At 39.0% G+C, this 14,036-nt stretch overlaps 1 protein-coding gene across 2 annotated transcripts; it reads right to left on the bottom strand.

Moving 5' to 3' along the window:
- Positions 1–383: 383 nt before the first annotated feature.
- LOC145437263 (growth arrest-specific protein 2-like) lies at positions 384–12,922 on the bottom strand. Of its 2 annotated transcripts, none has more exons than XM_080314459.1 (7): positions 12,357–12,922; positions 10,495–10,609; positions 10,269–10,414; positions 10,148–10,211; positions 8,665–8,818; positions 7,906–8,028; positions 384–708 (listed from the first exon to the last, which is right to left on the bottom strand). In XM_080314459.1, the coding sequence occupies exons 1-7, from the start codon at positions 12,460–12,462 to the stop codon at positions 496–498; spliced, it is 921 nt and encodes a 306-aa protein (XP_080170585.1). In that variant the 5' UTR covers positions 12,463–12,922; the 3' UTR covers positions 384–495. The 2 variants fall into 2 exon arrangements, with proteins under 2 accessions (XP_080170585.1, XP_080170584.1); XM_080314458.1 differs by having other exon boundaries at positions 10,269–10,421; positions 10,490–10,609; positions 12,357–12,914.
- Positions 12,923–14,036: the final 1,114 nt, after the last annotated feature.

The following is a 14,036-nucleotide window of genomic DNA, read 5'->3' as shown; positions in this document are numbered from 1 at the left end:
TTGTATCGCATTTTTGTGGTGTATTGAACTGATAAAATTGCTAATAAACCAATGATGATATTGCATTTAAAAGAAGCATCAAAAGTGAAATGATCACTGAAGTAGAATTGATGCCATAAATTCTTTCCTAGTAGCAGTGATTTCCAAAGTAAAATACTACTTGCAGTTGTGAGTAAACTGGCACTTCGAATGCTATTGCTTCCAGAATATTGCCCGACATATCTCTTCTCAAAATAGTTCCTTCTTGATAAAAGTTGAAGGGAGGCGGATATGAGCATGGAGTGTGCTTGACATAAAAAACAGATTTCGAGTCTCGCTCCTTATTTCTGTAAAGTAGGGATACTACTGACTTTCCCACACGCCACCAACAATAACCACACAAGTTTACCAAGATTAAATATCAAAACTTGTTAGTGCACTTTGGATATCGGCTGTAAACATGCAAAACTACAAAATAAAAAAACAAAGATCAATTACACAGACAGACAAAAGAGTTCAAGATTGTTTTGTTCTTAGCGGTATCCTGGTGCGGTACTGATGAAACTTCCTCTCTTTGTTGTTGGGAGTCCCGTTCTCTTGCAAGACCTCTGTGAAGCTCAGCAGCTTGTAGGCAGATCTGGCCCGCGCCACTTCGTGTGTATCGAGATAATGTTGCAAGGAATCCCACCCGCCGCCTACTCGCACCATGACATGCTTTTCTCGTAGCATCTGTGCAGAGATCAGGCAGCATTAGTGTACATCAGGACTGTTCAGTTGCTCACTACTAATAGTCTGGGAGCCGACGGCCTAAGTGCGTGCTCATAAGGTCTTAGAACAGTGGTTCTTAACCTGGGGGTAATTACCCCCAAAGGGGTAATTTACGAATTTCCGGGGGGTAATTCATATTGATATTTTTTATAAACTTATAACGCTGCACTGAAATATTTTCAAACGTAAATATGAATGTAGGCTAACATATATTTTTGCAAGCTGGTATATATTTTGTTTCACCATGCCTGCTGTGATATCAAAGTGATTATGAATAAGAGGGTTGAATGCAGTTTCGTATAGTGCTAGGTAAGTCCAATTTATTTTGCAGTAGTGCAGATCACATATTGTTACGCATGCTGGCAAATTGAAAGACAACGAGGGCTGTTCAAGTTCAGCTTTACACCTATAATGCAGTAACAACATCGTAGAAATATAGTTGTCAGAATTGAAACGTGTAGTGGTCCGTCTAGTCTATTCAAAAAAAGTCCATCATCAAAATGCCTTCGACGAAACGAGGGGAAGAAATTAGAACCTTTTGAGTTCACCTTCAAAATGAATAACCACTCTTCGTTATAATTGCATCAAACTTTCTGATTGAATATCCTTCAATTTATTGCTGTGAAATAGGATTTTCTGCAATGGTATCTATCAAAACGAAATATCGAAATAATTTTGCGATTGACAATTACATGAGATGCTGTCTATTATCCTCCCCTTTGCCTAGATGTGACCACTGGATAACACAAAAACAGCATCAGCCTTCCCATTGACTTGATGTTTTTAACAGGCATATTTCAGTGTACTAGGGCGGTTCAAAAATAACCTTTTTTCCTTAATCTTGCGGGTTACTTGATTAAATCGTTAGGTTGCCTCAAAAAATGACGCACACCAAATTTGAATTCATTCCAACCAATATTCGCGGATTTCGTAGAGTTTGAAAATTTTGAATTTGCCTAAAAATGCAAAAAAAATTTTTTTTCCAATTTTCTCTCCAACCTTATGAAATTGCTGCACTGTCTTCAAAAACGATGCAAAACAAATTTAACTCAATTCCAAGCTGCAGAAGCCGAGTTATTCAAGTTTTTTGATGATAATTCTGGGATGATCCACCAATCAAGGATAATCCCAGAATTATCAAAGAAAAACTGGAATAACTCCAGTTCTACGGCTTCGAATTGAGTCAAATTTGTTTTGCATCGCTTTTGAAGACAGCGCAACAATTTCATGGGGTTGGCAGAAAAATCTGAAAAAATTTTTTTTTTGCATTTTCAGGCAAATTCAAAATTTTCAAACTCTACGAAATCCGCGAATATTGGTTGGAATGAATTCAAATTTGGTGTGCGTCATTTTTTAAGGCAACCTAACGATTTAATCAAGTAACCCGCAAGATTCCGGAAAACAGGTTATTTTTGAACCGCCCTAGTGTACATTATGACATCACTTTGTGTTGTTTTACAATTAATTGAGTGCAAGCTGTAATTTAATATTTTTGAATAAGGGGTAATTGCATCCTGTCACTTTCGTCTTTCGGATAACGATATGAAAAAGGTTAAGAAGCACTGTCTTAGAAGGTTTGAAGGTCGGAATTGAAAGTATAAAATGCACTGATCACAAATCTTAACGTCAGCCGTTACCGCTTCGGGGGGGGGGGGGGGGGGGTTGGCTGTGAGGGGGCAGCAAAAACTTGCATAAAACCGAAATTTCGACTCATAGGTACAGCGTCAGTTCCGATATTTTAAGGAAGAGTGCCCTTCCGCATAACAGAATATATATGAACTGACGAATGATACTGGTGGAAACGCGAGATACGGCCGTCGGCAAATCGACTTTCGGGAAAGTTCTTGCCACATTTTATAAAGCTCGGCCCAAACGAGAGTGATGTTGCAGCTGATAACAAGTTTAATCGTTCTGGTAAAATGCCAATAAATCCACCAGGTCACCGTTGTGTTGCAGTTGCAGTTATAAGTAATTAAATGAATATTGGGGAGAGAGAATGGAAGCAGACGAAGTGAATATAGCTAAAGATTATATGAAAATTACAGCTTATAGGGATTGATCATATATAACCACAGTCATCTATGCTCGTTGCTCATATTGCGATAGTTATCGTGTGTACAGGATTTGTATCAATTAGCATGAGGTGAGGCTCTTTACCTACGTTTGCCTTCTATGTCCGACGTATATGACATTATTGCTTTAAATTTAAACCGCAGAACGTTCTAAAATTAGCCCCTCCCGTCGTTCAACGATGGCATATGGCCGTGGGCTGGGCATTCAATGAGTACATAAGGTACGGTTGAAGATGGCTAATGTCCAATGTCCATGCACATTCATACAACGAAGTGACTGCGAAGAATGTTGAAGTTGAGTAGCCTACTTCATGGAATAGTGAAAACACGGTTGATACAAGTTGATGCAAGGAGAGGAGGCTATTATCAAATTCACTTTGCCAAATACTGGAGTGCAGACTTGGACAACTAGAAAATTTTCAGCTTTTCCAAATTAGATTAGAATTAGATTACCGGCATTTCGCTATAATTTAGTGAAATTAGAAACTAGAATTATCTATCTGAATCAAAAGCGCACAAGTACAACACACGCGCGTCCACGTCGTCCAAATATCATATGATCGACCGAAAAGATCATCGCTCCATCAAATATGCCGGACCTGATGTGTGGAACAGTATCCCGCCGGCCATCCGACAGTCGACGAGCATGTCCACATTCAAGTCGAAATACAAGCAATTACTACTAAATAAATACAGTCCATCCTCAAGATTACCGGACCACGACTGACCTATCGATCTCGCTTCCCATGACATGCCGCCCTATTTCTTGTCGCATTCTTTTTCTATACTATCTTCTTTACCTTCATTCAGTGTGCATGCCTCCTCTTTACATCGCCTAGGCCAAGGTGGGTGTCAGATTCCATAGACTACTCCTTGTCGCTTCGACATCTTCCTGTCTTTTCATTGTATCGCATTTTTGTGGTGTATTGAACTGATAAAATTGCTAATAAACCAATGATGATGATGATGATAGTTATCCAAGCATATACTTGGACAACTAAAAAAATTTCAGCTTTTCCAAATTAGATTAGAATTAGATTACTGACATTTCGGTCTAATTTAGTGAAATTAGACAACTAGAATTATCTAGTTGTCCAAGTCTGCTGGAGTGAATACGACTCTATGATAAAAATCGAGGTATATGGGACAATACCTGCCATATCATTTACTTCGGTACCAAGAGCATTTGTGATTTCAGATTATTTTCCATCCCCTGGGGAGGAGAGATTCTATTCTTTCTGCACAATGATGCAGCATGATCATGTCGATAACGCACGATCCATTGACAATGCTCTACATCAGGGGTGTCAAACTGAACTTGCGTCGCGGGCCGGATTCAAACCTTCAGATCGTTCACTGACCGCACCAACCAAATTATTCCAAAATATTACCTCAAAATCCCTGCCCTAGTTTGTCATTTGAATACTTATAGTATCAAGCCTATATACATAATAATAAATTGCATTAAATTACGGATAATAAGGGTCCTATTCTCAGTATCAGTATCAGTTTATTAATATTTTCATAATTTCAAAACACCACAAAACTGTGATAGAATGAAATGAGAGGAAGCTGTCGAAACGACTTGGAGTAGTCTTTGAAATCAGACATCCACCTTGGCCTAGGCGAAGTAGAGAAGAGGCATGCATAATTGCACATGCGCATTTATACAATGAAATGACTATGATGGATGTTGAAGTTGAGTACTTCTTGGTGCAGTGAAATCACGGTTTATGCTATAGATTCTTGTTGAAGGAAAGGAGGCTTTTTTTAAATCACCTCATTGCCTTATAGGCTACCGGAGTGAATACGACTTTCCGATATACATCGAGGCATGGGACGACTCACATATCATTTAGCCTACGTCGGCACCAAAAAGCATTTGTGCTTTCAGGTTATTTCACATCCTCTGGGAAGGATTGATTTTATTCTTTTTGTAGAATGATGCTGCATAGCGTCATCTGGTAACGCAATATGCATTGGCAATTCTCTATGTCAGTGCATGGTTCCAAAACATTTCCAGAAATTTTATCTGGAGGATATTTTGTTCTCATTTCGATGTTTTGTGGCCCTAAATTATGGAGTAAATCTATAGGGAAAATGTGAAAACCACCAACTGTCCCATTTCTATGTAAATCTTCCCACTTCACAGTAAATAGAGTTGTAATAAAATGGTGCAATTTGTCAATTGATTTTCGCTGTTTTCACCATGGAAAAGTAAAGAATATAAGACGTTTAGTAAAAGACAATGCTAACAAGACACACCTCTTTTCAGTGACTACCCATGTTGCCTCAGTACGGGCCGTGACGCGTGTTTGCAGGGATATCTAGAAGTAGAACCTACCAAAAGTATGGGAACCCTCGGCAAGTTCTATTTTTACAAGCTAATTACTTGAGTAGTTTTCAGAGTGTTCATTCTCTTCATACACTTGAAATAGCCTTGACAAGTCTGGGAAATTGCTACTTCTACTTGAAATTGAGCAAAAATCCACGACATTACTTTCACTTCTACTTGAGTAGCGAAGCTGAACACTTTCACTGGTGGTGTTACATCAAACCCCCTGTCGGCTGTCGACCAATCGATATTCAATAAGTCCAGGGTTATTTCTTGACTCTTGTATATCCAGTTGATAGAGCGCGATTAACTGTCAATATTGGTCAAATGCATATAAATTAGGCAGAAAATCAATTATTCACCTTTTCCAGGCGTGGCTGGCAATACTTCTTCGAAAAATACTTACAACTGAGCGAGTTAGCATTGACTCATTTCCCTTATTTTAAAATCAAAACTGTTGACCCAATTGGCATGGGATGCTTACATGTAGGCTATTCCGATATCCTATAAAAATATGTAACTTTTTTATGGAAATCGACAGGAAAACACCACAAGATAGAGTATATTTATGCTAAACCAACACGTGAGTAATTAGATTTAACGCTATATAGATAGAGGGGTTTCAAACATACGGCCAGCAGTCAAACGTTTTCATCCGACCCGCGAAGCAATTCCGAGTAGATTGAAAAATGTGCGGATTATCAATCACATTCGTACCAAATATTGAGGATTTTACTTCCATACTTCCATTAATCAATCCCTCATGACAGCAGATGTAGAGGATGCGTATGTTCAATTGTTCAATGTTCATAGACCACATTATACCCGATCGATTACGGTGCTGTGGTTTCACTCTAGTCACAATTAGGAACAAGTAGCAGATATTGACACCCAATTCCCAGAAGGAAAAAAGTGCATTCAGATTTCAGAGTTTTATCGAAAAACTGACCAGAAGTAAAAAATCCAGTGCGAAACTGTCATATGCGGAGAATAAAATAGTCACAAAGAAATATAATTCAAATATCTGTGGTGTGGTCGCACTGCTACATCAATTCTGACTCAAAAGATCCCCGCGGCTTCATCGAGAGAAACTCGAATCGCGATTTAATAATAATCAATTCCAACGTCCGCGGTTACAGTTAAATCTGTTCTATTACAATAATTCATACACAGGGTTGACGCCAGCATACAACTAAATAAAAGGATAATAGAAATGCCAAATTATATCATAGCTAGAGCCACTGTTTTAACGTTTTATAACTGGACGTATTCAACCTGCCAATCATTGCATTATTGACAATTCCATTGTTCACGAATTAAGATGTAACTACAATTTCTTCTAAATGAATAGGCCTTACTGGTCAGCCTTCGGGTTCAGGATTACCGGACTATGACCTTACATATCGATCTCGCCTTCCGCCACATGTCACCTCAATTTGTCGTTTGTCTTTTATATTCTATGCTATACTTTTCATTCATTATCATTCATAACTTCATCGCAATATGAGCAATGAGCATAAATGACTGTGAATATTTGTTCAATCCCAATAAGCTGTAATTTTCACATAATCTTTTGCTATATATTTAATTCGTCAGATCCATTCTCTCTCACCAATATTCATTTTAATTACTTATGAATGCAAAACCACGGTGACATGGCAGATTTATCGGCATTTCACCACGATTGAACCTATTATCAGCTGCCACATTACTCTTGTTTGGGCCGAGCTTTATAAAATGTGGCAAGAACTTTTCCCGAAAGTCGATCTTCCGACGGCCGCATCTCGCGTTTCCACCAGTATCATTCGTCAGTTCATATATGTTGTGTTATGCGAAAGGGTACTCTTCCTTAAAATATCGGAACTGACGCTGTACCTATGAGTCAAAATGTTGGTTTTATACAAATTTTTGCTGCCCCCATACAGCCAAACCCCTCGGAACGGTAACGGCTGACGCTGAGATTTGTAATCAGTGCATTTTATACTTTCGATTCCGACCTTCAATCCTTCTAAGACCCTATGAGCACGCACTTCGGCCGTCGGCTCTCGGTCTATAAGGATGGGCACAACAATTTGAGTACTCGAATCTAAAAATTGAATAATAATACTACAAAGAGGTTCAATTTTCCAAAATGTAATCGGTTACCGTGATACTATAGATTACTAACCTACGGATAGATGCGCATTTGCACAACTCAGTCTTTACACTTGAATACGCAGGGAGGTCTACTGCTGAGTCGGTTAAAACCAGCATAATTGGTAGTCCTATAGCTGGCGATCCGAGCGCTCAAATGTAACAAAACTGGTTGTGATAGAAAGCTAGTGTGGCACTGATTACGAAAATACAAATTAAAATCTGAAAAGGGCAATGGAACAACTCCAAAATAGCCGTAAAAGTCGACTTTACAAACTATCGGAGCACCGCAACACAATGACAATAACGATGGCCATTCCATCGATAGATTACTTGGATTAATGCCGATTTTCGCACTTTGACAGCTATAGATTGAACTCTGCCTTGGAAATAGTGAGCACCCCTGATGTACGTGTAGGATTTTGTGATGAGGCACGCGTTGTCCCAATTTACTCCTTCAAACTTCTATTTGAAGTCAATTTCGCGTGCTACGAGAATCTCCAGTTCTAATTGTAATTGAATAGGGATTCAGTACTATTACTTCTACTACTTTGACCGCCTCTGTTCAGTTGTTTCAAATGTGACCAGCCATCAAGCAGATTCTACATGGTTTCTCACCCGTATAAACACCAGCTTGTCGTGTATTCTGTATCGTCCTTCGCCCATCCGTTCAATGTCGATCGAGCCTTTGAATTTGCTGTTGTCGACAATCTTATGCACCTCGTTGTCCAATTGAAGGGCCTGAATGTGAATGATTCAGTTCGGTGTTTTACTGCAAAAGTGCACATCTTTGAACGAAATTCTCAAGTGCGCTACTTTAACAAACCCAAACTCACATTCAAAATCTCAAATGTTGCCAAATGCAATGCAGTTTATGAATAGCATTACACCGTTTCGATTAGTTATGGCAGTTAAAAATGATGATATTTGTATTACTTGAGACAATGTTAAGGTGTTGTACATATTGTGCAGCGTAGTGTTGTTTTCTGTCTTAGCCTTGAAATGTTCTGGAACTTTGAGGATGACCAATGGACCATAAGTCTCTGACCTTGACAATGATTCTGGTTCCTAGTATGCTGGATTTGATTGATGCTTGAGTATCTGCTCAAATTAGTCTAATGTAAGCGACTCTATGTTGGATGGTACGAGACCTCGCTCTCTGTATTGAAAGTTCACTGTAAAACTTTACTTTGAGAATCAAACCGATATTATCAAGTAGAAAAGCACATCTCAAGCTGCTACTTGAGATAATATTGGCAAACAAAGGCACTACATTTGCTGGTGTGGTAGGCACTCTATTTATGTACTTACTTTTATTGGCGTAGTATATGTATTTACTTTGACCTCATTACATTGGACACGTCAGGGATTGTATACCTTTTTTCTCTTTTGTCGACTTGAAGACGGCGGGACGTATGACAGTTCATCGTCAGGGCTGCCAATTCTTTTCAGAATTTCATGATCATTTTCCTGCTCAAAATCAATGGCTTTTTCCAGTCGTATGAGTTGCGGCACAGGCATTTCCTTCAGACTGTAATAAGACGTGATAAGTCAATATTGAAGTTGGCTAAGGTATGCGATAAGGAAAAACCAAACAAGATGAGGTGACCGTAGGTGGGCAAGTCATCATTGTTGAGGCTTGGTAAAATTGATTACGAGTGGTTTGATTCTGAATGGTGCATTAGGTATCAAGAATTCAAGTATCAGTCGTTGTGACACAATGAAAATAAGAATGATGCAGAGAGTTCAAATATGTACATATTATGTGACCACGATCAATGTAATGCCAGTTATACATCACATTTAAGGTAATTTTGTTTTAGTGGCATATACACCGACTCATGATATACATACACACGATCTGTGCATTGCATATGCATACCATGAGTGCATGGTGTGCATATGCGTCTAGACAAGAAATGTGCAGATATAGCCTTGTAAAGCTTCCTAAGTCTTGAACCACCCCTCCATACTGTCCTGGTACTGCTTAGTCATTGATACCAGTGTTACTAATCAGGTCTTTGGTATGGCCCGGCCGGGGATTGAACCCACGACCTACCGATTAAGAAGCCGGACGCTTCACCATTACGCTATTTTGTCGGTCGCCAAACGCTTTTCAGATATCTCATTTACACATGCTTCGCATTCAACCAGTCGAGCTTCAAGACTTTCGAAGTGGAAAACTATATCGAAACTATATAATTCTCGGTGACGAATAATTATTAGTGACAAGTATCGTATAATCTGAGTACTCAAACAAATCATCTCACGCTACTCGACTCGAATCATTAGAATTACCGTAATATTCGAATCTGTTTTGAGTCAAGTAATGTTAATTTCTACTCAAGTGCAAGCAGAATTAGCAATTTCAAAACAAGTATTCTGGGCCTAGTTTTGCCTAAAATACTGAAAATTTCAGCACAAATCAGTAAGGCACTTTCCCAGTGAAGCAGCTTTACAGCTGATCAAGCATACGAAAATGATTTTACAATTCAGCACAGAGCTGGAATGCGAAAAAATTATCGAGACGACAGATTTCGTGTTGTTACTACATTGAACGCTTTCGCATTTGACATTTCATGCTGGTGATGTCATATTTTGTGATACTATTGTTGATATACGACGATCTTTTGAATTCTCTACTAGATGCTGATGATTACCCCTGACCGAATCGAAAATATTCGGGTTCTTTTCAATATGAATATACTATTCAAGAGCTGGAATCAAAAACATATTTGATTGAATTTTCCAAATAAAACCAGTGAACTATGAAATGAGGTTACTAGCACAAATTTCCCGTTGGGCCAATGAGCAATACAGTTCAGTGACATTTTTATACAGATAACAACATATTGCTAACCTTGAGGAGATTCTGGCGACTTCCAGCAGACACAAAAGTACGTTTCTTCTTTGTCTTTGTAACACTGGTGGAATGGAAATCACAATTTTCCAGATGAGAGACATTTACACTACCATCTTACCGAGGCCTTCCGACTCGAACATGTAAGCCTCATTGACACCTAACTTCCGGCACCAAGATATAAAATTTGCAGCATTATCTCTAGCAAGGAATGATCCGGGCATGGCCCTTCGCGAATAGCTTGGCGGTGATGGTAAAGGCTGGCTACTTCTTCCTTTTAAAGAAAAATAAAAATTAACGAGCGATTAACCATTTAACAGGAATCATGGCAGATGGTCTTACTGCACGCTATTCCGCCGTCTGGCTGTGAATCGACACGGTGATATATTCGGTGTGCTACTTCGCATAGGATTACACCTGTCTGAATGTCTTCGAAAAGCGTATCCGGAGTTGTTTTACACTCTAAAATTTATAGACATCAATGAGTGACATTGATGTTGGCATTCCTTCGTTAGTGGCAGCATGCACCATGCAAAAATAACTGAAGGCATTATTCCATTCCATTCCATTTGAAGCATTCCCCGCGTATGAGACTCAATTCAACATTTTTCACATGTGCAGATTGTACAGTTAATTCACAATTTGACCAACTGTAATATTCCAACGGAGTGACATGTATTTTCCAATAATTGTGGCGAGCTTAATAATTCCGATGCATTAACCTAGTGGTTCCCAAAGTTGGCGCAGGCGGCCCCCAAGGGCGTTTGCCACCTCGAAGGAGGCGCTAGCTTGGGCATTTTTCCCACTTTGCGATCTGTTGACTAAAAAAAAAAAAAAAGGTCATCTTTTCGCTCAGAGCTAAATTCACCGTTTTTCACTCCGAAATACCCGCCGGAGCGTCACTTCTGTGCTAATTTGCGGCATATCACTCGCAATTTGCTCTAAATCTGACCTAAATTTTCAAAAAAGAGGACAAAAGGGCATCCTCCGAGGACACTTTCAAAAAAGTCAAAAAAGAGGACAAATCCTCTTAAAAGAGGACGTATGGTAAGCCTACGCTAGCTACAAATTGGGCGATTGAGGGGTGCTGATAGTAAATGTGGGCACTATGGACTATTGGAAACTTATGACCAAGTATAAGTTAACTATAAGTTAATAGGTCTCCCTGTGCACCAAATTCAGATTTATAAATATGTGGTCACGTCGTTTACGGTCGTAGATGGTACATTCATTCAAAAATCGTCACTAATGCCCTAGGCAGGTGTTCAATGTTATGCAACATTGAGTTTTCTAATCAATCAAACGACGAATAGACTAATTATTCAGTGACACTTATTGAGCGCAAGTGATGAGTACACATTCAAACGCATGTACGAGGACGATGAAGTTTCAATCACACACTGAACCATAACGAAGTACGATTAGGAAGAAAAATTTCCTTGCAACATTGTTACATGGATTGTGCCTGTCCTAGAAATCGTAAAAAAATGAGACCCTTACATAGCGTACGTACGTATCACGGGCTGCCAAAAAATTAGATCAACACAGTAATTCCATGCAGTCAACGTTTTGGCGGGATTAGGGGGCGCTCGATATCTGGTCTGCGGCTCAGGGGGCGTTGTGAAAAAATGTTTGGCAAACACTGCATCAACCAGTTTAGCATGGTTAGATCAGTTTCCTGTGCAAATATAAACCGTTTATAACCATATTAGATGCCCTGTTATCCTCTGTGATAATGCAAGTTTTCGAAAAGAACCAAACAAAGAACAGAGATAAGGGAGTACGCTGATAACTCATTTCTATGAGGAACACTGAATACAGTTTTTCAGACTGGAAATACGTTAGGGTTACGGTTTGGATGAAAGTGAAGACTGGAAGGAGCAATAGAAAAGTCTTGTAATCAGAAATATTGGGACTGGCGTTTCCCATAACCATTCATAACTCGATGAAGGTTATTGAACAGAACGAAAAATAGTGTAGTGTTGAGTGAGTGTCAGAAAACAGCCAATTTCACGAGTCATGCACTTGTAAATGAAAGCGTGGCTTCACCATTTGTATAATTTTACGAGAATCCGATGCTGTCTTGTTTTGGGTCTCTTTGGTATCTTCGCTGTAATATCAATGGTTACAATCGTCGGCACGTTCAAGAATGCCAACAATCAAATTGCATTAGCATTATACTCTTGTGGAGTGTGAAGTGTCAACTTACCCATAATGGTATTCAGCCATTCTGATATATCCTCCTTAATAGGATACAATGACTCATCTTCTGGCTGATACTCCTCGTCATCCATTTCTATAAATTGAGCACACATCTGTATCAAATCTGTATCCGAATCAAATAGATGACATATATGATGAAGACTTCAAACATCAACACAGCATTAGAATTGCTTACTAAACCTGACATTCGCCAATGCGATGAAAAGCCTTTTAAAAAAATTGCGGAATTATCTAATTTTCCTGTTTACTGTGTTAGCGATATTCATCATTATAGCCACGTTAACTCATAATGTGACATCAAACTTCCTGTTGCATACGATTTGGCCTTGAGCAGTATTCATTCATAGGCTACTTGTTCACAAACGGGCACCTGTTCGGAGTCGGAGCTACATTACACACTCAGATCAAAAGATTTAAAAGCCACGGTGTGCCAATATAATTGAGGTCATATTTTCTCTTCGTTCAATTCTATGCTGGGTCTGTAAATGTAACGATTTAACGACTGAAGACAGTTCTATTGAGCCCAACAAGAGAATACACGAATACAATCGAGGTAGGCAAAAACAATATTGGACAAAGCGGAAGGCACTGGACGCTTGGATGACTTGTTTCTACAACAGTTGTCTGTCGATCATTACCACTGTGATTCTATTAGAATTTTTGGCGAAAATCGGTGATTGTGTGAATCATGAAAATATACTCGGGTGTCATTACATTTTGTGCTTTGGAAATTACATCGGCATATTCAGGAACCTCTTGCCATACTGTTTCTTGGTGATGTATTCAATGACAAATGCACGTAAACGACCGTTTTCGGGTGTATTTCCAGGTATTATGACGAAAAAACAATTTTAAGAAGACGAAGAGATACCTACTACACAGCCGTTTGACTGAATATTTTGCAGTTGAATCGTAAGAAATGTGTCGGTGATAATGCTCAACAGACCATGTCTATCGATAATCCTTGGGTATAAATATATTTCGAAGACTGCGGGAATGATTTGACACCGGCGGCAGCTACAAAGAATCATCATTTTCCAGAATATATGATCACAACGAATAGTAGAACACTTTTTTAAAAGATTTAGGCTCTGGACTCTACATATATCTCATTAGAATCGAATTGAAATCGGACATTTTCAAATTTTCGGTAATCCGGACACAATTATGGCCCCAGATCGACCCTTGGGACGTCGACTTGAATAATAATTTTGGTATTGATGGAATCGGCTAGACTAGTAGAATCCATTTCAAAAAGAATTAGGCTTCGGACTCTACATATATCTCATTAGAATCGAATTGAAATCGGACATTTTCGAAATTTTGATAATCTGGACACAATTATGGCCCCAGATCGACCCTTGGGACGTCGACTTGAATAATAATTTTGGTATCGATGGAATCGGCTAGACTAGTAGAATTCATTTCAAAAAGAATTAGGCTTCGGACTCTTCATATATCTCATTAGAATCGAATTGAAATCGGACATTTTCGAAATCTCGGTAATCCGGACACAATTAGGGCCCCAGTTCGACCCTTGGGACCTCGACTTGAATAATGATTTTGGTCTCGATAGAAGCGGCCAGACTAGTAGAATCCATTTCAAAAAGAATTACGCTCCGGACTCTAGATATATCTCATTAAAATCGAATTGAAATTTGACATT

Source organism: Botryllus schlosseri, chromosome 4 (genome assembly GCF_051294905.1).
Source record: "Botryllus schlosseri isolate E-star chromosome 4, Bs_hap1, whole genome shotgun sequence".
NCBI lineage: Eukaryota > Metazoa > Chordata > Ascidiacea > Stolidobranchia > Styelidae > Botryllus > Botryllus schlosseri.
Note: the sequence above shows the minus strand (reverse complement) of the source record. Positions and strands in the feature narration are given on the sequence as shown.

What these genes read in the sequence shown, in the direction of transcription:
- LOC145437263 (XM_080314458.1), bottom strand. Translation starts at nt 12,462, where the DNA reads ATGTGTGCTCAATTTATAGAAATGGATGACGAGGAGTATCAGCCAGAA. An exon ending in GTCGCCAGAATCTCCTCAAG is followed by an intron (nt 8,819 to 10,147) that starts GTTAGCAATATG and finishes GTCTTATTACAG; the next exon opens with TCTGAAGGAAATGCCTGTGC. An exon ending in ACAAGCTGGTGTTTATACGG is followed by an intron (nt 709 to 7,905) that starts GTGAGAAACCAT and finishes ATCTCTGCACAG; the next exon opens with ATGCTACGAGAAAAGCATGT.